Source organism: Camelus bactrianus, chromosome 5 (assembly GCF_048773025.1).
Source record: "Camelus bactrianus isolate YW-2024 breed Bactrian camel chromosome 5, ASM4877302v1, whole genome shotgun sequence".
Classification (NCBI taxonomy): domain Eukaryota; kingdom Metazoa; phylum Chordata; class Mammalia; order Artiodactyla; family Camelidae; genus Camelus; species Camelus bactrianus.
In genome coordinates this window covers 55362126-55384516 of record NC_133543.1, presented here as the reverse complement: position 1 = coordinate 55384516, position 22391 = coordinate 55362126, and the positions used below count along the sequence as shown (strand labels likewise).

At 44.6% G+C, this 22391-nt stretch overlaps 1 protein-coding gene and 1 long non-coding RNA gene across 5 annotated transcripts in view; one reads left to right on the top strand and one right to left on the bottom strand.

Annotated features, from left to right (window-relative positions):
* The window catches only part of LOC141577716 (uncharacterized), a 106562-nt gene that overhangs the window by 67860 nt on the left and 16311 nt on the right, over nucleotides 1–22391 (bottom strand). The gene's annotated exons all lie outside the window — the stretch shown is intronic.
* Nucleotides 4982–22108, top strand: CHRNA1 (cholinergic receptor nicotinic alpha 1 subunit). 4 transcript variants are annotated; one of them, XM_074363909.1, is made up of 10 exons: nucleotides 4982–5177; nucleotides 10402–10547; nucleotides 10658–10702; nucleotides 11760–11869; nucleotides 14431–14626; nucleotides 15063–15342; nucleotides 15783–16007; nucleotides 17911–18134; nucleotides 19428–19667; nucleotides 19996–22108. In XM_074363909.1, exons 1-10 carry the CDS (start codon nucleotides 5135–5137, stop codon nucleotides 20125–20127), a joined length of 1641 nt encoding a protein of 546 aa, XP_074220010.1. In that variant the 5' UTR covers nucleotides 4982–5134; the 3' UTR covers nucleotides 20128–22108. The 4 variants fall into 4 exon arrangements, with proteins under 4 accessions (XP_074220010.1, XP_074220011.1, XP_074220012.1 ...); XM_074363910.1 differs by having other exon boundaries at nucleotides 4993–5177; nucleotides 15105–15342; nucleotides 19996–22107; XM_074363911.1 differs by lacking the exon at nucleotides 15783–16007 and having other exon boundaries at nucleotides 5005–5177; nucleotides 19996–22106.

The window sequence follows — 22391 nt, the reverse complement described above, 5'->3', positions numbered from 1 at the left end:
GGGTGTATGTATCGAGTGTTTTCCTTTTCTTTGGATATATACCCAGGAGTGGAATGGTCATATGGTACTTCTATTTTTGGTTTTTTAAGGAACCTCCTTACTGTCTTCCACAGTGGCTGCACCAATTTACATTCCTGCCAATAGCATATGAGGGTTCCCTTTTCTCCACATCCTTGTCAACACTTGTTATTTGTGATCTTTTTGATGAAAGCCATTCTGACAGGTGTGAGGTGACAACTCATCATGGTTTTGACGTTAGTTCTCTTCTCTGCCTACACTCATTCCTTTGATCTTATCTAGTCATGGTTTTAAGCACCATTTACCCTAGACTAGACCTCCCCCCTAAACTTTTGACTCCTAAATCCAACTGCCTACTCAGATTTCTAATATTCACATCTCACAGAACTCATGATTCTCCTCCCATTTAACATGCTCCATCCACAGCCTTTGTTAATTCACTTGTTAGCACCTAAAACCTTCCTAATGCTGAAGCTCAAACCCTGCAAATCATCTTTAATCATCAGCCTCTCTTTCTTTTGCATCCAGGCCCGATCCTTCAGGAAATCCTGTTAGCTCTAGTGTCTGAATATAGTTCCTCAATCCGACTACCCATCGCCCTCACTGCATCCACTCTGGTCTCATCCACCACCAGCTACCGCCTGGATTACTGCGTAGCTCCTAACTTGTCTCCCTTGCAGCCTCTTGTCACCATGGGAGCCAGAGCTGCCCTTTTTATAACACGGGTCAGATTGTGTCACTCCCGCTCAAATCCCTGCAGAGGCCCCGCACCTCACACACAGTAAAAGTCTGCAGGGTGTGCCGCGTCCCCTCCCCTGGCCACTCTCTTCATCCTCTAGCTGTCTCCCCGTCACTCACTTGCTCCAGCCTGGCTGGCCTCTTTGCTATATTTTCAGCACACCAGGCCCGTTCCCCTCAGGGATCTCTGTTGCTCCTCACTCTGCCTGAAATGCTCATCCCACAGATTTCTCTGCCTCCTTCAAGTCTTTGCTCAAATGCCTCTTCCTCAATGACCCGTACCTCCGACCTACCACATTTACAATTGCAGTTCCCTCTCTAGCTGCCCCAATCCCCCTTTCCCTGCTCTGCTTTCTACTCCATAGCATTTCCACCTGTGGAGACTACTAAACAATTAACTTACTATCTATATACATTTTTTATTGACCATCTCCACCAACGAGAATTCCTTTTTCCTGAGGAAAAGAAACTTCGTCTGCTTTGTTTACTGATGTCTTCTAAATGCCTAGAACTGTGCCTGTCACATAGCAATGTCCAATGACAAACATTTTTAATAAACAAATGCATGCGCAGAATCCTTTCACAACGTATATGCATACCAAATCATCATTTTGTACACTTTAAATATCTTATATTTGTCAATTTGTCAATTATATCTCAATAAAACTGCAAAAGAAGAGATTAATCTTCTCCTAACAGCAGCATTTCCCCAGCAGTGGTTAATCATGAAAACCAAAAAATTAAAGGAAGTCTTTTGACTTCAAGTGACATAAAGCAGGGCTTGGCTATAGTGAAAATAAAAACATAAATACATATATAAATGCATGGAAAGAGTCCAATGCATCTAAAATAACCCATTAGTCATAGGTTTCTGGTAGAAGGATAATGGGTAAACATTTTTCTTTTTGTTCACTTGGGTTTTTTAATTTTTCTATAATAAAGTTGAATTGCTTGCATAATACACTTCTTAATAAAAAAAAAATAGGTTTACTCCTGAGGAGAAGAGCAGTTTAATAATTTTTTTTAGTCTACGCTTTCAACTGTTCACCTATAAAAGAGGATGGGTAAGATGGTCGAAATGTGGGAAAGGCACCGGCTTACATCACCGTGGAGCCGTTGTGAAGCTCCCTGCCCAGACAGTGCAAGAAATTCTGTCTCAGCGTGAGTTCCGCCAGAAGCCGACACTGCAAGGGGTCCATCAGAGAGATGGCAGGTTGGGGAAAGTGAGACAAAGAGAAGGAAGCTAACCAGGGGAGGGCTGCCAGGCAACTTCCACTCGGAGCAACTGTGACTCCATCCCGTGGACGAACTCTGAGACATGCATAGAGCATGCCCCAGTTACCCCATCCGAGGGGGGAACTTATCCCCCTACAGTGGTTGAGGGCTGTTTCCTGGGGCACTAACTCTCTTGCACTACCAGCGTGTCCCGTGTTCCTACAGCCAGAAAACACACACACACACACACACCCCCTCAGGCAGAGGGTTGGAGTCGTGGGCAGTCAGTAGATTTCTCCGAGTCGAAATGAAAGCTAAGGAGACGTGGCTGGCGCTGAAAAGGTCTGCAACGATTCCTGCATTCATCTCTGACTGCTGTCTGTTTGGAGCTCCCTAGTCCATTACCCTCCGCGGCTCCTAGATGTGCCCACGGCGGGCTTCTTCCTAGCCCTTCCGAAGGGAGCAATGGGGAGAGTGCCCTCTTGCGGAGACTGCGGATATTGCAACCTGCTTTCTGCAGGTGTATGTCTGGGCACCCAAAGACTGTTTCAAGGCTTCAGCAACCAAAGTTATTGTAGTGTGAGTTCAAGAACTCTTTGGTCATACACTTCCTTCAAATACTTAGTAAGCTTCTGAAATATTTCTTTGCAGTCATTTCCACATGCCAGTCTGCATATCTAGGGTTCTTTACCAGACATAATTCTCCAGCCAGATGTACTTTGCGTCCTAACCCCTATGCTTCTCTCCTCCAGTTTAACATGGGCTTGAGCATGAAGAGGGCATCTTTAAGTGATTTTTACCACAGTGGTGAGACTATCTGTTTAGATGCCCTTAATGGGCTTCTGTTGCTCCAAGCCTTTTTCTCATGTTATCACTTACCCTTAGGGTTCAAAGCAGAAGACTCCAGATTTCTGGACTCATCCTGTTCCCTATCATTTCTGTTCATGAACCAGCCAATTGTTGCCTGAGCCTGACTCTTCCTTGTACAGACTTACTAAGCAAAGCCAATAAGAATCGACACTGACTGTGTTTTCCAGCCTCTTCTCCTAGAGACACTGGTTTGGTATACACTTTGCTCACCAAGTAATCGAGGACAACAGTTTTATTAAGTAATCTGCTATTATCTTTATCTTTTCAGCCTCCAGCACCAATTGTCTTGCCTTCCTCTGCCACACCACATATTTTAGGACTCCAGTGCAAGGGAGTAAATTTTGTGTTAATAGTAACACTAGCAGCTGTACAAATAAACCCAAGAGTTTTGATGGCTTGACACAGTAAGTTTTGTTCCGACTCATGAAATGGAGCTGCGTGGTGGCCAGGCCAATGAGGTGCCTCCTCCCTGAAGTCATTCAAGGATTCAAGATGTCAAAAGAAAAGCCCTCTCCAACATGTGATCTCCAAGGTCACCCTGGGGGTCATGTCTATCCCATACCCATTCCAGCCAGCCAGAGACTAGAGGAGCATGGATGAGCTCCAGTGGGAGGATGGTGAGTCTCATAAAATTTCCCTCCCACTTCATTTTCTAGAACTCAGTCCCATGGCTCCATCTAGATGCAAGGCGCAGGGTGGAAGGGTGTATTCCTGGCTTTGCAGTCATCATTCTATGCTATGGAGGGGAAAGAATTAATTTTTTAGTGGACAGTTAGCTCATCTCCTACAATCTAAACCAAGAAATCCAAAAATAGTGCAAACTTGAAGCTCTCCCCTCTCTCCTCTAAACCCCTTCTCCGATTTTTCCTTTGGACTCACTGAAACCGGGGAATTGGCCAGGATGTGGTCCTTGGGCCCGAGGTGAGGGACCTTTCTCACCTGATTCAATTTGGGAAGAAAGCAAGGAAGGAACAGGCTGTGTATCTTTAAAGAACTGCTCCCTTCCCCGTTTTGATAGAAATACTTCTCAGACTAAGCAATTACTAACTGCTGGCTTTCAGGATTTTTTTAAACAAAGGAACTGAAAAGCTGAACCACGCTGCTCTTTGCTTCCCTGAGTGAGAGGAGGCAAAGGAATGATGGAGGGAAGTAGGAACCTGGAACAGTGCTTATGCAGTGGGACACTTTTCTCCGTTAATGACTCTTCACTTGAATAACAGGACATGGGAGGTGGGCTGCCTGCTGCAGCTAATGGTGCACTGTGGGATAGATATTGCCTGATATGGAGATGGGTGGGAACAGCCACTCCGGGGGCCATCATAAAACCAGTTTTACGGAAGAAGCCATCTTTGTTTAAAACCAAACCCAATCAAATATGGAACTCTCTAGTAGCCGATTCAGCACCAGCCACTCTCTTCTCATATTCATTCAGTCACAGAAGCCCCAGGCACTCTCAGCCTAGAGAGAACCAGAGCAAATACATTTTACTCTTTGTAGAATGTGGGCTTTTGTGATTTAGAATGATCAATGTCTTACACACACAGCTGACTATCCACTCAGACCAAGTGACCCTTATCAAATAAATCCACAGATGAGGTTCTGGTTTATACAGAAGGGAGGGGGTTGCTCACTGTTCAAAATAATTCATTTCCTACTCTGTGTGTTTTTTCTAGTAAAGATCTGACTCTAAAAAAATGACACAAATGAAGTTATGTACAAAACAGAAACAGACTCACAGACATAGAAAATAAACTTACGATTACCAGGGGGCAAAGAGGGGTGGAGAGGGATAAATTAGGAGTTCAGGATTTGCAGATTCAAACTACTATATATAAAATAGATCAACAAGGTCCTCCCATATAGCACAGGGAACTGTATTCAATATCTTATAATAATCTATAATGAAAGAATATGAAAAGGAATATATATATATATTTATAACTGAATCACTAGGCTGTACACCAGAAATTAACACCTTGTAAATCGACTATACTTCAATTTAAAAAATAACCGACTCAAGGTGCATTTAAAATACAATGCAGTTCACACTCAACTGGTCAACGGTAGAGCAACTGTGTAACGTGAACACCCTGTAATAATGTAAGGACCTCAGTCCCGGCTCCAGGGCTCCGGGCAGCCCAGCTGTCACTGCGCAGACAGGTGGTGTAAAACAGCAGCCCTGCTGAGCCGGCTCACTTTCCAAACCCCTCAGCAGCCCAGTGTCCAGCCAGAGAGTGCGAGCGACGGCAGCGGCCACTGCTCCGCCACCAGCCCACACCCGTGCCCACAGCCCATGGAGCCCCGGGCACTCCTCCTGCTCCTCGGCCTCTGCTCAGGTAAGTGCTGGGACCGGGGGCTCTCCTTTGAGGCTGAAGTATTAGAAGCCCCCAAACCAGAGTCTTGCTTCTTTGATGGGAACATGGAATGGTGGGGCTTCCCCAGCCCGAGGCTGCTCTGTCAGTTTCTCACCGTTGTTGGCTTGACTGGGTTTGCATATCAGGACTTTTAGTCTGGGTTATCCAGTTAAAATAGGAGCTGCCTGGTCCAAAGCTACAAAGTTGACATGAAGTCTCTCCCTCCATCAGTGCCTGCATCCGAGTCACCCCATGATCAGACGCAGCACCCCGTGCCCTACCCTAGACCTGCTACCATATGTGAACAACTGTAGGGACTTAGAATGGTGACTTATAACCACAAGCAACATGGTTAACAAGTCCTTTTATTGCTCTGGGAGAATTCTGAAAATGAAGAGGATTGATTGACAGCTCCATGTGCTGGAGGGAGAAACCTATTCATAAATGTAGCTAAACTCTCTTGAGAGATGAAATATTTTGTAATTTTTTTTAAACTTCTGAAGTTAAAAAAAAACCCATATGAATGCATTCCTGCCTACCTTTTTTTTTTTTTTTTAAGGACATTACTATATGTAGGTTTGGGTTTGAATTGAAAGCATAAAACCTTGTACAGCCCTTGACCTGCATTCAGCTCTGGAATGTGTCACAACACAGCAGCTGAAACACCGCCCTGAATCCCAAACTTCCGGTAGAGGGAAATAGATGTTCGCTGATTGCTTCATGTAAAAGTTTACTGGTGATATCATCCCAACTGAGAACAAGGCGGCTGACATTCTGTGATTTCTCTAATACTGCTCTGACAAACACAGGTCTTCTGGGCAAAAGAGGTTAAGAGCTTTGTTATTAATGTTTTTCAATAGCAGAGATGAGGGAAATAGCCTAAACTCAGATAAATTATATCCTGTGGGATTTGGACTCGATCCAGCCAAGGCTGGTCTGGTGGTGATGGGGTGTGTGTGTGTGTGTGTGTGTGCAAACACTACACTCAGTGGAAATTCTAAAGTGATGTTTTAAGTGGTATGACATAAAAATCCTTAAGAGATCACTTAGGACACCAGAAACCTCCCAAAAATGCATGTTAGGCTATTTTTTAAAGTATGTGATATGTGTTTAGATCAAACCTAGAGTTTGCTGGTATCAATTCACATGGATGGCTCACAGAAATTTAGGGCAAGATGAGGCAATCTAACACCTTCAATTTTTTGTATTATAGGGAAACTGAGGCTAAAAGACATGAGCTGCCCTGCCCAAGTTACTTAACTTAGAAATTTTGAAATGTGATCGGACTCTGTTATGTGTAGTCAGAAAACACAGCCTGAAATTGCGAAGGTAGCAAGAGACGTGGCACCAGGGTGATACAGAATCACCCGAGGTGATTACTAAAGGGACAGAATTCCTTTTGTCCAAACCAGCAGGCTGTTCCCCTCACAAAAATACAGACTGGACCAGTTTGGTACAAAAAGAACACTTTGCCAGAGTCTAGTAGGTATTCTGTGAGAACTGTTTCACACGTAGATGTATTTTTGATGTATTTGGGGGAAAGGGTGAGCTCCGTGTCCTCCTATCCTGCCATCTTGAAGCCCTTCCAAAAAGAACACTTTGAAATTGTGGCTGGGTTCCCCTCCTTAACTCAGTCCTCTGCGGGCAGAATTCTCATTCGTATCAGGGACACTTTTTCCGGTGTTAGCTTAACACTTAATGATCTCTGTTCTATTTATACAGCACTTTCATTATAACTCTTCCTCCCTTCCTTCTCAGGAGTCCCAGGGACTTCACTGCCACCTCTCTTATGGCACATTACTTTCCAACTTGTTGACAATTATTTATGTAAATGACAAGGGTCAACGTCCATGAGGTAGGAAGACAGGATTTGGGTCAAATTCACGTTTGTATACCTCAAAGTTCTCCAAATAAAGCTTTGCACACAGCCAGTGTTCAACAAATATGCTACTGAGTTAATGTTACCATCATCTGAATAAGGACGATCAACATGCTTTTTCCGAAAAGGGAGACTTTGACATTATTTACGCGTTTGTGTGTTTGTTAATTTACATCCTGCCCTTTCAAGAAAGTATTTACTGTGATTTATTGAATCCATGAAGAACTGGTCCAACTCTCCAGATCACACTGGAGTCAGGAACAGAACCTTAGAATTCTGACTTCAAGTCCTATTAGTTTTTTTTTTTTTTTTTTTTTTTTTTTTATCACTCTGCCCTGCTTTGGGGACAGAAAAAGGAAAAGAATACCAATGAACATGGTCTAAGAAATGCAGACCTCCTCGGAAATTCATTACGGAAGGCTTAAGGCCCCTTGTTATTGGTGAGGGGGGAGACGAGGAAGTGAGTGTCCCTGGGGCGCTGACCAGGCCTGGCTCCCCAGGCCTCCCTCCTGCTAGTAGACTTAGGGTTGGCCTGCATAGTTTTCCTGCTACATGATGCTGCCCCTCTGCTCTGCTGCTTTCTAGTGTGTTCTTTCTGTCAAACTGGAGTAGTCTCACTTAAAAATAAGCAGTCCCCAAGGCAATGCCAAAGCAATCACCTTAAACTCAGTGGGAAAGGCACTCAGCGATCCACGCCAGTCCCCCCTGCTCCCCCGCTGGGCTGGACAGGGCCTGCAACAGACAAGGCCTGGAGGACAGAGGATTGCTGTGTCCCAGGAGCTCCATGGGGTGACCGCCGAGATAGGGTGTTTGGGCACCGCACTGCTCTAAGGGTCCTCAAATGCAGGTGGTTTTGGGGAGATGCCACGTGAAATCTCTGCATGGACCCTTTTGGGTTCAGAAAATTTAGGCACAACTAGAAATGAAGAGGTAGGCTAGGTCAGGAGTTTGATACACAGAGTCCAGGAAGATCATTATGAAGATGTTTAAGCTGCACTGAAGGCTTCAAAAATCCGAATGGACACAGTACATTTGCTTTAGGGAGGCGGTAAAGGGCACAGGCCCTGGTGTCGGACTGTGTCCATATACAACCCTACCTCCATCTAGCTGGGAACCTCCAATGCACTGCTCAGCTGTCCGGATCTCAGTGCTCCCACGCGTAAAGCAGCAGTAAAGACTTACCTCACAGCATTGCTACCAGGGTTCAGGAAGATACTACAAACACAAGACCTTTAACAAAGCTCTACCGACTAATTAAAAAGCATACTTTCGGGGGGATGAAAATGTTTCAGCTCCTTGTATAGCACAGTATTTCAAGATGATCTAAATTCCAGGTGAGAAATAATGGTAGAGAGCCTGGGCTCTGGGGTGGAATCCTGGCTCCACCATTTATGCAATCTGGGCCTCAGTTTCCTCATCTGTAAAGAGACGGCAGTGACACTACACACCACACCCAGTTAAGAGGTTTGAAAGTGTCAGTCTGCATAAAGCACGGAGAAGAGGGTCTGGCACCAAACAAGTCAAGAGTGTTAATTATTATCTTTACTGAGTGATAAAACTAGAAAAGGGGATTACTTTTTACTGCGTAATTATTTTGTTGACACTCTTCCAAGCTTAGGATACGAGGAGAAAAATAATAAAGAAAAATAACAGCCTGCATCTGGCTTGTTTCATTTTTAAATCTGTCTTGGCCCAGGGAAAGGTGTGGTGGTTTAGGCAATAACCAAGGGGAGATCTGGTTACAGGAACCCAGGCAGATGGCTTGTGTGTGTGCTTCCTCTCCCAAACCACAGCAGGCATGACTTACCCAGATCCTTCACAAGGCATTTGCTGGGATTTGGAACACATTTTCTCATAGGCGTAATGGCACACACAGTGGTGCCATTTCCAGGACAGCCCACAACACACTTAAACGTTAGCGCAGGAACACGGGGCAGAATGACAGGGCTCCCCCCTGAGCTCCGCCAGAGCCACGTGGCCTCAGATACGTCAGCCCACCTCTCAGGTGAGAAAGTCTCACCCGAGGCTGCTGAGGACCACATAGCACCGGACACAAAAAGGCTGTGGGCTCCGAGAGTACGCAATGCCATTGCCCTCCATGTGGAAGGAAAACGTAGCAAAGATTCCTTGGAATCACTCCTGCTCCTAATAGGAGCCCCAAACCCAGGTCAGCAACACACATGGTTTTCACTCTTAACAACGTAATTGGGATATGAATTCATCAACAGCAGTATTTTTTTTAAATTATGATAAAATTCACATTACATTAAAATTACCATTTTAAAGGGCACAATTCAGAAGCATTAGGTACATTCGCAGTGTTATACAATCATCACCACTATCTAATCCCAGAACCTTTTCACCACCCAAAAAGGAAACTCCCCACTCCCCGCCCCCACAGTCCCTGGTAACCCCTAATCAACTCTCTGCCTCTATGAATTCAGCTATTCTGGATATTTCATATAAAGAGAATCATACAGTATGATTGTGTCTGACTTCTTTCACTTAGCATAATGTTTCAAGGGTCATCCATGTGGTACTGTGTATCAGACCTTCATTCCTTCTCATAGTTGAATAACATTCTACTGCACGGATATACTGCAATTTGTTCATCCATTTATCTCGATGGACATTTGGGTTGTTTCCATAATTTAGTTATTGTAAATAATGCTGCCATGCACATTCATGTACAAATTTTTGTGTGAACAGCTCTTGTGAGAATATACCCAGGAATGGCACTGCTGGGTCATATGGTAACTGTGTGTGTAACTTGTATGAGAAACTGCCAAACTGTTTCCCACAGTGGCTGTACCATTTTACCTTCTCCCCAGCAACATATGAGGGTTCCAGCTTCTCCACAACCTCACCAGCATTTGTCATTTTCAATTTTGTTAATTATGGGTTAACATCCTAGTGGGTGTGAGCCAGCATCCATTTTGGGCTGCTGTTCACAGCATCATCAGCTCTGAGGCCAGCCAATCCGAGACTTCACTGCACCAGGACCAGATTCTGAAATACCAAAACGGGCTTTGTGTGAACCTTGCCCCTCGTGTGTGCATGTTCCTAGTAAACTTGATTCAGCCAGAGGCTATATTAAGGAATGTCATCTGTCCAAAGTACAAGTAACGCAGCATGCCCCACTGGGAAGGGACCACACCAGCAGCTGCGCTTGGAAAGGAATTCAAGGCAACACTAGCTGCACTGGGTACTGTTCCACAGGGGGCCCGCGTGCCTGCCATTAGCCGGCCACGCCTCAGTTACTCACGTTAGCGGAGGCGGGGGCTGGGGAGCAGACTCTGACAGTGAGTGTGTCATTTGCTGTCTCAGCTGTCCTCGTCTTGGGCTCCGAACATGAGACTCGTCTGGTGGCAAAGCTATTCGAAGACTACAACAGTGTGGTACGGCCCGTGGAAGACCACCGCCAGGTCGTGCAGGTCACGGTGGGCTTGCAGCTGATACAGCTCATCAATGTGGTGAGACGGGGGGGCTCCAGGCTCGCCACAGCACCCACGCCTCTCACCCCTGAGCGCCCTCCCCTAGCCCCCTTCTTGTCCTCCTAAGATGGGGCCTTATCTTTTTTCAGGATGAAGTAAATCAGATCGTGACAACCAACGTTCGTCTGAAACAGGTAACCCATCTAGATAATTGCGATCATGTTGTTCTTATTCACCCTGAAATTTAACCTGGGCCCAGAGGAAATCAATTTGGGTGGCAGGGATATGTACCCAAATGGTGAAAGTAGGTACTATGGGGTAGTGGGACTACGGATCATGTTCTGGTGTTTTTCACTTTGTGCTTTTTCTGTGTGTATGAGTTTGTTAGGGCTGCTGGAACAAGGGCACAATCTGGACAGCGTAAATAACAGAAATCTATTGTCTCTCAGTTTTTGAGGCCAGAAGTCCAAAATTAAGGTATTGGCAGAATTGGTTCCTTCTGAGGATTGTGCGGGAGAATCTGCTCCAGGCCTCTCCTTCGCTTAGAGTTGGCTATCTTCATGTTTACATGACTTTCTTCCTGAATATGTCTCTGTCTTCAAGTGTCCCCTTCTTACAAGGACACGGTCATATTGGATCAGGGCCCACCTTAATGACTTCACTTTAACTTAATTACCTCTGTAAAGGCCCTGTCTCCAAATAAGGTCACATTCTGAGGTATGGGGATTAGGGCTTCATATTTATTTGGGGAAGACAACTCAACATTGTGTTATGCATGTGGGCTGCATGTGGACATATGTTGCCTTTATCATGTAGAAAAAAATATATAATACTTTGTAAAAAAATGATGTTACCTGCTTGAGGAAAACATTCACAATAGGATCATTCTCCTTTCCAAAGGTGGGCAGTGTACATGGTAGATCTGCCATCACTTGGTGGCGTGAATTGAGGCTACCTTTGTTTTCTCATCTATGAAATGGGTCAATAATCACTCTTACCTCATGGGATCATTATGAGGCCTGAATGATGAATGTGGGTAAAATGCTTAGAACGGTGCCTGCATGTAGTCAGTGCTACGTAAGTGTTTGCTCTTACTGCTTATTTAAAGTGAAAGCTGAATTCTCAAACCTTTCCTACTGGAGCACAATTTCTGTCAATATCTGAATTACCATGCCCATCAGAGCTCTTGATAACCCTAGATTTTTTAAAATGTTTTTCATTTTTTAATTGACTAAATGTCTTCATTTCTAGCAATGGGTGGATTACAACTTAAAATGGAATCCAGATGACTATGGTGGCGTGAAAAAAATTCACATTCCCTCTGAAAAGATCTGGCGCCCAGACCTCGTTCTTTATAACAAGTAAGCAGAACAGACAGGACGGGGGTGGGGGTGGGGAGCGGACATTCCTGGGGCAGGTGGAGCCCAGGCGCCCTAGCGGCAGGGCTGCCACTCTCAGTATGCATCTCACCACTGTTCACATTAAATAACCCTGAAAAACCAAGAGCCAAGTTGACATGCTAGGGGTGCCATATGGTGTCTCATGTTATGAATAGAAACAATTATCAGAGCCAAATTGAATCAGGGCTGTGGGGTGGGGGACATTTAATCCCTGAGAACTCCTGAAGGGTGTATGGCAACGATCCAAGGAACCCAAAGTCAGATAATTGAGTTCCTTGGAATTAAATGTCCTTCCGACCAATAGGCTTGAACCTCCCAGGGTTGTTATTCATCACAGCCTCCCAGCATCCCAAGACGCTGCGTGCTGATGCTGGCCCGGGTTGCCTCTGTAGCCCATCCGCTGGGCTCCGCGACAGACTGCTTGTTGTGAAATTATAATGTGATTCAAGACACTCCGGTTTAATGACACTTTCATTATCATATGCCCTTCACTTGTCAAGGAATGTTCATTTCAAAAAGCATCCTCCCCAGGCAGGAGCATTCAACACTGGCCTAGAGGATTTGCAGTCTGACACTCTACAGCACGTGTCTGGGGCGAGCAGGCTGTGCGTTCCAGCAGACTCACCAGGGAAGGTGGCCAGGGCTAGTGAGTGGAAATGATACCTTTAAGGCAACCCTCCCCAACTTTGATTTTCTATTACATATTTTCCAATTATATCTGGATTCAAGCTTGAGCCAAAGTATCCAATCATTTGTGTGCACTTTTGGATAAATGTGTTGATAGTGTCTGTCTCTTAGAGTTAACTTTCTCTTTCAGTCAGAACGTGAGGAAGGCAATTAAAATCCTCTGGTCCTTTTGACAAACTCGCTCAGAAAGACCCTTGTTGGGGAGAGAACCCTGTTTCACCTGCTTATAGGGAGAGATGTAGCCCGTCCTCTCCCTCTTCTCTGCTGGGAGTGTCCAAAGCTGCATAGTGTTCTGGATGCAGCCTATTCCCAGTGCCAAGGAAAAACCAATGGGAAGAAAATCTCTTGATTTATGAAGTGAGGCACAGTATATACCACACGTCCCTGAAAGCCCACCATGGCAGACCCCACCTACTTTTCAGCACCTATTATGGTGTCCTGCTCTCTGCCAAGGCCTTGGGGCACAGGCTGTTTTGGGACGAGCAGACCACCCACTGAATAAGACCTGCAGAAGTAGCTCATTATCTTTTAGTACCTACCATGTTGTGGATTTTTTTCTTTTTCTTTTTGGAGGGTAGGTAATTAGTTGTTTTTTTTTTCATGGAGGTACTGGGGATTGAATCCAGGACCTTGAGGATGCTAAGCAGGTACTCTACCACTGAGCTATACCCTTCCCCCTTGTTGTGTTTTGTTTTTTTTTTTTAATGAGAAATTATTACCCACATTTGAAAATCAGGAAATACATTCAAATCCGAATTTTCAGCCTCTCTAGAAAAATCCAACATCCAAAAATATGGAACCTTGGATTCAAAATTTAGATTTCCAGCTTCCGAGGAAGAATCAAATATCAGGCACCATCGAGCCTTCGCTGCCACGCAGACACCACGGCAGTGCTGGGTGGTGCCCCTCCTTAGAGCAGAGAGGGGCTCTCCCAAAGCCAGGCTCACTCCTCCCTCCTTCCTCACCTGCCAGGCCCTGGAGGCATCTGAATTTGAGACCCCACCCCACTGAGTTCAAAAGAGTTCTTTAAAAGGTAATAGACCCCTTCCTTAACCTGCTTGTCACATTAATGAGTCACTAGCCATGTTTTTATTTAAAATTTCTCAGGGTTTCCCAATAAACTTTTAAAGTATATCAGAGAAGGGACAGATAGACAGGAACATTACAAACAGTAGTGAGGACAGGGAAGGAAAAATCTAGGATGCCATGCAGTCGTGTTACCTGTCATTTCTTTAAAACTGTAGATTTTTGGGTTCTTCCCCAGATGTCCTGATTCAGCACTTGGATAGTGCACAGGAATATATATTTTATTTTTTTAATTGAAGTGCAGTTGATTTATAATATTGTGTTAGTTTCAGGTGTGCAGCATAGTTACTCAGGTATTTTGCTGATTATATTCTGTCAGAGTTTATTACAAGATATTGGCTATAATTCCCTGGGCTGTACAGTAAATCCTTGTTGCTCATTTATTTTAGGTACAGTAATTTGTATCTGTTAATCCCATACTCCTAATTTGTCCCTCCCCTCCTCCCTCTTTCCTTTTGTAACCATAAGTTTGTTTTCTATGTCTGTGAGTCTGCTTCTGTTTTGTATATAATTCATTTGTATTACTTTTTGGATTCAGGAATCTATATTTTAAACAAGCACCCCAGTGATCTTTATTATCAGACAAATTTGGAAAATGTCCCCATAGATAAAAAGCCATGCAGCCTGAAAGAAAGCTTCTATAATTAGCACCTGAATAATTAACAGCTGTCTCCTGTTAACATCCCCAAGCAGAACGGAAGCCTCATCTTGACACTTGCAGCCATGTTCCTCTTTTATCCCAATTGTAGTGCAGATGGTGACTTTGCCATTGTCAAGTTCACCAAGGTGCTCCTGGACTACACTGGCCACATCACCTGGACACCTCCCGCCATCTTTAAAAGCTACTGTGAGATCATCGTCACCCACTTTCCCTTTGACGAACAGAACTGCAGCATGAAGCTGGGCACCTGGACCTATGATGGCTCTGTGGTGGCCATCAACCCGGTAGGTGGTCACCTCATGTGAGGAGGTGGGATTCAGGGAAAGCGTGATTCAGGTCACCAACTCTGCCCCTCCACAGTCATAGGCTCTCAGCACCCATTAGAAAGTTGGGGATCATCTAGTTTGATGGTTCTTAATTGGTTGAGAAGGTTCTTGATGTGCTGCAGAAGAGAACCACCTAGGAGCTTAAATAATTCCCTGTGCCCAGGCTCAGTCCCTAGAATTCTGATTTTATCAGCCTGGAGTGGAGCTGGGGCAGCAATATGGCTTAAACCTCCCAGGAGTCTTGAATGTGTAGTCAACATGGAAACTAACAATAGCCCAAACCCCTCATTTTACAGGAAAGGAACATATAAGAGGTTCCCTCCTGGGTAGGTGACAGCACTGGAATCTGTTGCCTTGTCTCAGCTGATTAGGAAACCCTGCCCCTCTTCCTCAGGGTGACGAGGCTGGGATTTCAAAGTTTCATTCATCTTCTCAGGAGAGTGACCAGCCAGACCTGAGCAACTTCATGGAGAGTGGGGAATGGGTGATCAAGGAGTCCCGGGGCTGGAAGCACTGGGTGTTCTACGCCTGCTGCCCCTCCACCCCCTACCTGGACATCACCTACCACTTCGTCATGCAGCGCCTGCCCCTCTACTTCATCGTCAACGTCATCATCCCCTGCCTGCTCTTCTCCTTCTTAACCGGCCTGGTGTTCTATCTGCCCACAGACTCAGGTGGGTGCAGTGGCCATGGCGGCGGCTGCTGATGCTGAAGGCTCTTGTGCTGCTATTTTGGGAAAAGCCAAAAATAACCATGGCTAACAAACAAATTCAGGCAGACAGACCCAAATCAGCATCCCTGGGGAGATGTAGGTACTGAGCGGCCATGTGCAGAGGTGACGTCACGGCTGGAGCAGGCTACAGGGCAGGCGGAGAGTTGAATGTGACCCTGAAGATACATGTACACAGCTCAGTCTAGTGAAGGGAACCACCACCAACACCTGTTTGCTGAATACCTGCTGTGGGCGCAGAAACGCGCTGCCTACGGCGTAGACCACAGACACTCCGCGTGCCCCTTCCCCTGTGAAGTCACTTGCTCGTATGATGAATCTAGGTCCTCCCTCTTTTGCCCACTGCCTGCTGCCTAAAAATAGCTTTTTCTTATCTGTTTCCAGCTGGCAGTATCTTTACACTCAAGACCATACTTCCCAAGCGGCAATTCTTACTCCCGTATCAGCCTGGACAGCTTATTTACCTCCTACTGAATAATCACATCTGTGACATAATTTCACCAAACACCAACAATCTACCGAAAAGGGGGAGAGGGAACACATATGTCTGCCAGCAAGTCACTGCTCTTAAACAGTTTATGGCAGACAAGGAGAGAAAAAAGCAAGATGGTAAGGATAATCCTCAAGCTTTATAACAGGTAACAATTTTATCAAACTGACAAAAAAAAAAAAACAAACCCACCACCACCAACCCCACAAAAGTCTAAATCCAACTTTCCAACAAGGAAAAAGCAAGCTTATGCCTTTCACTCATTCAACAAATACCTGTCGAACAACTGCTATGTGGCAGAAAGAATTCACCCCACAGCATGTATGTTCTAGGAATTGTACGTGTTCTTAACCAAATGATCACAAACAAATATTTTCTTCAATTTTCTAATCAAATGAAACTTTTTCTTTTTTCTGAGGGGGAAGTAGGTTTCTTCGTTGATGTCAACTTGGATGAGGTACTGGGGATTGAACCTGGGACCTCTTGGGTGCTGAGCATACGCTCTACCACTTGAGCTATATATACCCTTCTTCCCCCTCAAATGAAGCTTTTTAAAGTGAAGAGAGAAAACACTAAGCAGGGAAACATGGAAACTAATCAGTTTCCATAAATACCAAAGGATTTATGCTTGAAAAGCATTTAGAACAGTGAGACTGCTTGATAAATGTTAGCTATTATTATTATTATCAGTAATCAAGAAGTTTGATGTACCTTGATCAATATTTGGATGTTTACAATTCTGTCATCTTTTTCACTTTTGAAGTCTTTCCTACCACCCAGGTAGAACTGACAATTTCTTGTTTGTATCCATTCTGTATCCAGTATACATTCCTAGCATCTGGAAACATCCAGGAAGGAAAACTCTGGAAAGCTCCACACTGGAGAGCAGGGCCTCACGAGGGTCCCAGGACACAAACAGCAAGACCAGCACAAGGGAGGTCCCTTCCAAAGGCTCCCTACTGCATCTGAGCTCGTCAGTCCTCACAAAAATATTCCCTTGCTATTCGGCCCCTGGTTTTCTGGTTTACTTGTCCAACCAAGACTCCATCAGGGAATTGTTCCCCATGAAATGATAGGGCCTGGAGAAAAGACCTGGGGACACAGGAGTCCCTGGTCCCTTAGTATGAAAAATAAAAAATCAAAACAAGAAAAGAATAAATCATCCTCTTGGATGAAGATGAGAAAGTGCATGGTGTGAAATCATTGATTTTGTTCTTTCTTGGCTTTGGTCTTGCAGCTTCCTCCCACAATAAGAAAAAGATACGTGTGCTTCTAGGCTGCCCATCCATCTGCTGAGTAACAAGTAGGCCAGGCTGTGGTTCCGTTTCATGAGGTTTAAGACCTTCTGCTGCAGATGGAAGAACTGCCTCCTGGGGTCTAGCTTGCCATCCAGAACCCCTCTCTGTTCCCTGGGTTCTGCCAAGAAATGGAATTCTGGGGCACGAGATGAAGTAGCCATTCTCTGCTTGGCAGCCTCTAATGACAATGCCTGTCACTTGCCATTGTCAGCAGAGCTAAGGTGCCAAGGTCTCATGGGAAACCCTGAGAATTTCCCAGAATCAGGCTTTGAGAACATGCTGGTGACATTCCTTTCACCCTTGGGTTTTGGTGGTGTGTTTGTTTGCTGGGGCTGCAGACAAAGGGCCACAGACTGGTGGCTTAAACAACTGAAATTTATTTCCTCACAGTTCTGGAGGCTGAAAGTCCAAGATCAAGGTGTCAGCAGGGCTGGTTTCCCCTGAGGCCTCCCTCCTTGGCTTGCAGGTGACTGTCTTCTCCCTGAGTCCTCACGTGGTCCTTCTTCTGCATGTCTGTGTCCTAATCTCCTCTTCTGATAAGGACACCAGTCATGTTGGATGAGGATGCAACCTAAGAACTCATTTTAATTTAATTACCTTTTTAAAGGCCTTGTCTCCAAATGCAGTCCCTGAGGTTCTGGGGCTTAAGGCTTCAACACATAAATTTGGGGAAACGGCAATTCAGCCTGTGTTTTGGTGTTTGCTTTTTCTTCATTTTGTCCAGGAGAGAAGATGACCCTGAGCATCTCTGTCCTGCTGTCCCTGACCGTGTTCCTTCTGGTCATCGTGGAGCTGATCCCGTCCACCTCCAGTGCTGTACCCTTGATCGGGAAGTACATGCTGTTCACCATGGTGTTCGTCATCGCGTCCATCATCATCACCGTCATCGTCATCAACACGCACCACCGCTCCCCCAGCACCCACGTCATGCCCGAGTGGGTGCGGAAGGTGAGTGAGCAAGATCCCTGCTCACTTTGCACAGGGCAGCCCCTCCCTCAAGGACCTCTGCAGATCTCCCCTTCTGGGTGGCCAGCGGCGTCCCAGCTAACCCTGCTGGGCACTTAGGAACTTAAAAGTCCCTTCTGGGCTATAGGGGATTTGAGGAAGGATCTTTCTTTGGCATCTTGCTAGGGATGAATAACTCATGTAGCCTCTCCGGGGAGATAAGAAAACCAGAATTATCAAAACCCACTCCAAACTCAAGTTTAAAGAATCTCTTTGTGGAGGGGAAGGTATAGCTCAGTGGTAGAGTGCCTGCTTAGCATGAACAAGGTCCTGGTTTCAATCCCCAGTACCTCTGTTAAAAAACAAATACATAAAAACCTAATTACCTCCCCCCCCAAAAAAATTTTTTTAAATAATGTCTTTGATGAGAGATGAATAAATTGCTGTCTTTTTATTCAAATGCTATGAAATCTTGAGATGTCTGTACGTCTTCCAATTTGTGAACAGACTGCTTACATTTTGCTGATAGAATCATCTGCTGAGATTAGAATAAAGGCTAGAGATGGGGGGGCTTGATGAGAGATTGTTAAAGAGTTAGTTTTAGTGAGGAACTCGGGCTCAAATATTTACATTACTGAATTCGGAAATGTAACATTTCAAATATGTCAGTTCTTTTATACATCTTCACAGAGATACTAACGTCCGGTCTCTTGTGCACAACACAAAAGATCTGTCATGAATTGACAGAGAAACTACTGCTTGCAACGTATTCTTTTGGGTGGAGAAACAGTCCCTGTATCTTTAAAGCCTGTTAAGTGACTTCTGGCAATACCTATGTTGCATTTCTTCAGGAACAAGAAACAGAAGAAAACAATCTAGCTGTTTTGTGGAGCCAAAACCTTATTTATTTCTTAGCCAGAGGGGCCCTTTCTTTAAACTTCTGATCTTGAGAACATCTTGGCCTTGAAAGAAATGGGCTCCTTTTTGACGTCCGTAAGCTTAAACTGCACTGGTTTTTTATGCGTTTGATAGCTGCACACAGGCGCCCTCCAGTGGCGATCTGCTTGCATTACAGAATCACCTTTGTTAGCCTTAGTCACTTGACAGGCCACGGGATACACATGAAGGAACTTTTGAGAAAGGTTCTAGTACAGTCCTTTTGTTTTAGAGGCAAAGAGGCCGAGGCCCAGAGGAGCTGAATGATTTGACTAAGGTGGCATTGCTTATTCAAAATCAGAGTCTGATGCTTGCCCTGCTGACAGTAATTCCCCTGCATGGATTTTTTTTTTATGTTAGGTTTTTATCGACACTATACCAAACATCATGTTCTTCTCCACGATGAAAAGGCCATCTAGAGAAAAACAAGACAAGAAGATTTTCACAGAAGACATTGATATTTCTGACATTTCTGGGAAGCCAGGGCCTCCGCCCATGGGTTTCCACTCTCCCCTGATCAAACACCCCGAGGTGAAGAGTGCTATCGAGGGCATCAAATACATCGCAGAGACCATGAAGTCAGACCAGGAGTCCAATAACGTAAGCTCTGTGGCTTGAAATCTGCACCTCTGGGTTTAAATGATCAAATGCTCATGCACAGATGGATGGATGGGTTTGGCTTGATGGGTAGGTTGGGGTTTAAGGGACAGCTACTGACATAAGATGTACCTGGTAACCACTTCCAGGTCATCTTAGCAAGTCATCACGTTGTGAATAACCTATTCAAAAAATAAAGATCACGATGCCAGCAGCGGGATGATGAGGGCTTTGAGACTGACAGATTGAAGGGCCCCCATATGATGGGTAGCACGAACACTGTGAGTCCGTGATGCCCTTAAGGAAATTCTAACACACTCCTCTCTCCCAGGCGGCCGAGGAATGGAAGTATGTTGCGATGGTGATGGACCACATTCTGCTTGGAGTCTTCATGCTTGTGTGCATCATTGGAACCCTGGCTGTGTTTGCAGGTCGGCTCATTGAATTAAATCAGCAAGGATGAGCAGAGACCTGAGCTGAACCTCAGCGCCAGGGAGGTTTGTCCACTTGGATACACGCTTAGTTATCAAACATTTAATTTTCTGTATTTATTATTCATGACAAAGATTTATGTTTACCTAAGGTTAAGGCCTCAAAGTGTTTTCACATTGCTTCTCCCTTCACTCCTGCTGTGGCTGACTGGAGAGTGAACCTTTTGCAGTAAATGAAACTAGATCTCTACAAGAAGTGTTCATTCCAGTTCAGAGAAGAATTTAGCCCAGGATAACAGAGGTTTTCTGGGTTTTTTTTTGGGTTTTTTTTTTGTTTGTTTGTTTGTTTTTAAGCACAGAGTATATCCTTTGCTTAAAAATCAGTTCTGTATCTACTTAAAAAACCCCATATACCAGACCCCAAAAGATAAAGTATTTGATTTGGAGAGAAAGAAAGCAGTAGAAAGACAATAGGTAAATTCTAGAATGGCCAACCCAATGCAAACTGCCTCAAAACCCCACATTTTAAAGTAAATTTCTACAAATATATGTGTATATATCCACAGCTTGGACATTATGCCATATACCAGAAATTGACACATTGTTAACTGAGTATACTTCAATAAAATAAAAAAAAAAGTAGATTTCTAGAACTGGGAGGTGAGGGAAGGACTTCCCAGTCTAACACAGCACTGAGTTTGATGCTCAGGGTTTGGAGGAGGACAGGTCCTGACCGGTACAGAGTGTGGGGCCGGGCACTGTGGGAATCATCTCACACGTATGGTTTCATTTATCCTCATAACACTCATAAATGTCCCTAATTAACAAATGAGAAAACTGAACTTGAGGGAGGTTAAGTTTATTGCCCAAACTAGCCAGTAGACCTGACACTGGAACCCAGACATTGTGGGTTCAAAGTAGCTCTGGGCTGGGTCAGTCCATCTGCTCACTGGCTCTTTGGATCCACCCTGGCTCCATCTGGGCCATTCTGTAACTCTGGTCAGTGTTTTTGAGAGGGGCAAACTTTGTACCAACCATCTTTCTGCCTTCCCAATTAAACTATCTGCCTTTCCCCCCAGTCCTTACCCCAATCCTGGTTGGGGTTCTAGTTCTACAAATGAAATCATAAATGTGTGTACATGCCACCAACATTTCTAAAATTTTTGACAAGTCAGTAGGTGGGAAAATTATGTCCTTTCCCCATAGGAACTTTCAAGCCACAGGGCACTTCACCCCAGAACTAGACGATGTGCAGCTCTGGGCTCAGCAATGGCCACCAGACCCCCTGAACACATCTCACCCATATCAGTACCAGGGAGAGCAGGGAACGGCACTGCCACACAGCCTGTCTGAACCCACGTGGTTTCAAACTGTGTTTCCATGGGGTTTCCCATCACACACCCATGGCAGGATTGAGGGCCTTCATTTAAGAGTAAACTGAAGGGAAAATATTTTGGCGATTCCTCAAAAAGCTAAATATAGAATTATCATATGATCCACCAATTCCACTCTAGGTAAACATCCAAAAGAATTGAAAGCAGGGACTTGAACAGATACTCGGACACCAATGTTCACTGCAGCATTATTCACAATAACTAAAAGGTGGAAACCACCCCAGTGTCCATGAATAGATAAACAAAGCATAGTAAATACATGTATATAAATTCAATGGATTATTCAACCTTAAAGAGGAATGAAATTTGGATAAATGCAGATCAACCTTGAAAACATGATGCTAACTGAACAAGCTAGATGCAAAAGGGCAAATTTTGTATGATTATACTTATAGGAGTTACTTAGAGTAGTCACATTCATAGAGACAGAAAATAGATTAGAGGTCACCAGTGTGTAGGGGAGGCGCGAGTTATTGTTTGATGGGTAAAGTTTCAGTTTGAGGTGATGAAAAAGTTCTGGAAATGGATGGTTGTGATAGTTAACAACATTGTGAATATAATTAATGCCACTGAATTTTACATTTAAAAATAGCTAAGATGGTAAAATTTATGTGTATTTTACCATAATTAAAAATAAAATAAAAATGAAAAAATGGTAAGTTTCATGTTATGTATATTTTACAACAACTAGAAAAAACGAGAGAAGGTGAGAGATCCAGTACCTAAATCTGCTGCTTGGCTAATTCATCAGAGTCCCCCAGGACTCACTATTGATCCATAGAAGGAACTTAAAGTCATTTTGTCTGTACTAAGGAAACTAAGGCTCAGAGAAGTGACCTCCCTCAGGTCACAGAGCTGGCTAGTGACAAACCAGGTCTCTTAACTCCTGCTCCCATGCTGTT

Excerpts from the sequence above, each read along its gene's own strand:
- CHRNA1 (XM_074363909.1), top strand. The coding sequence starts at position 5,135 with ATGGAGCCCCGGGCACTCCTCCTGCTCCTCGGCCTCTGCTCAG. Across the intron at positions 16,008-17,910 it reads GGAGAGAAAAAAGCAAGATG|GAGAGAAGATGACCCTGAGC; the intron begins GTAAGGATAATC and ends CATTTTGTCCAG. Across the intron at positions 19,668-19,995 it reads CAGACCAGGAGTCCAATAAC|GCGGCCGAGGAATGGAAGTA; the intron begins GTAAGCTCTGTG and ends CCTCTCTCCCAG.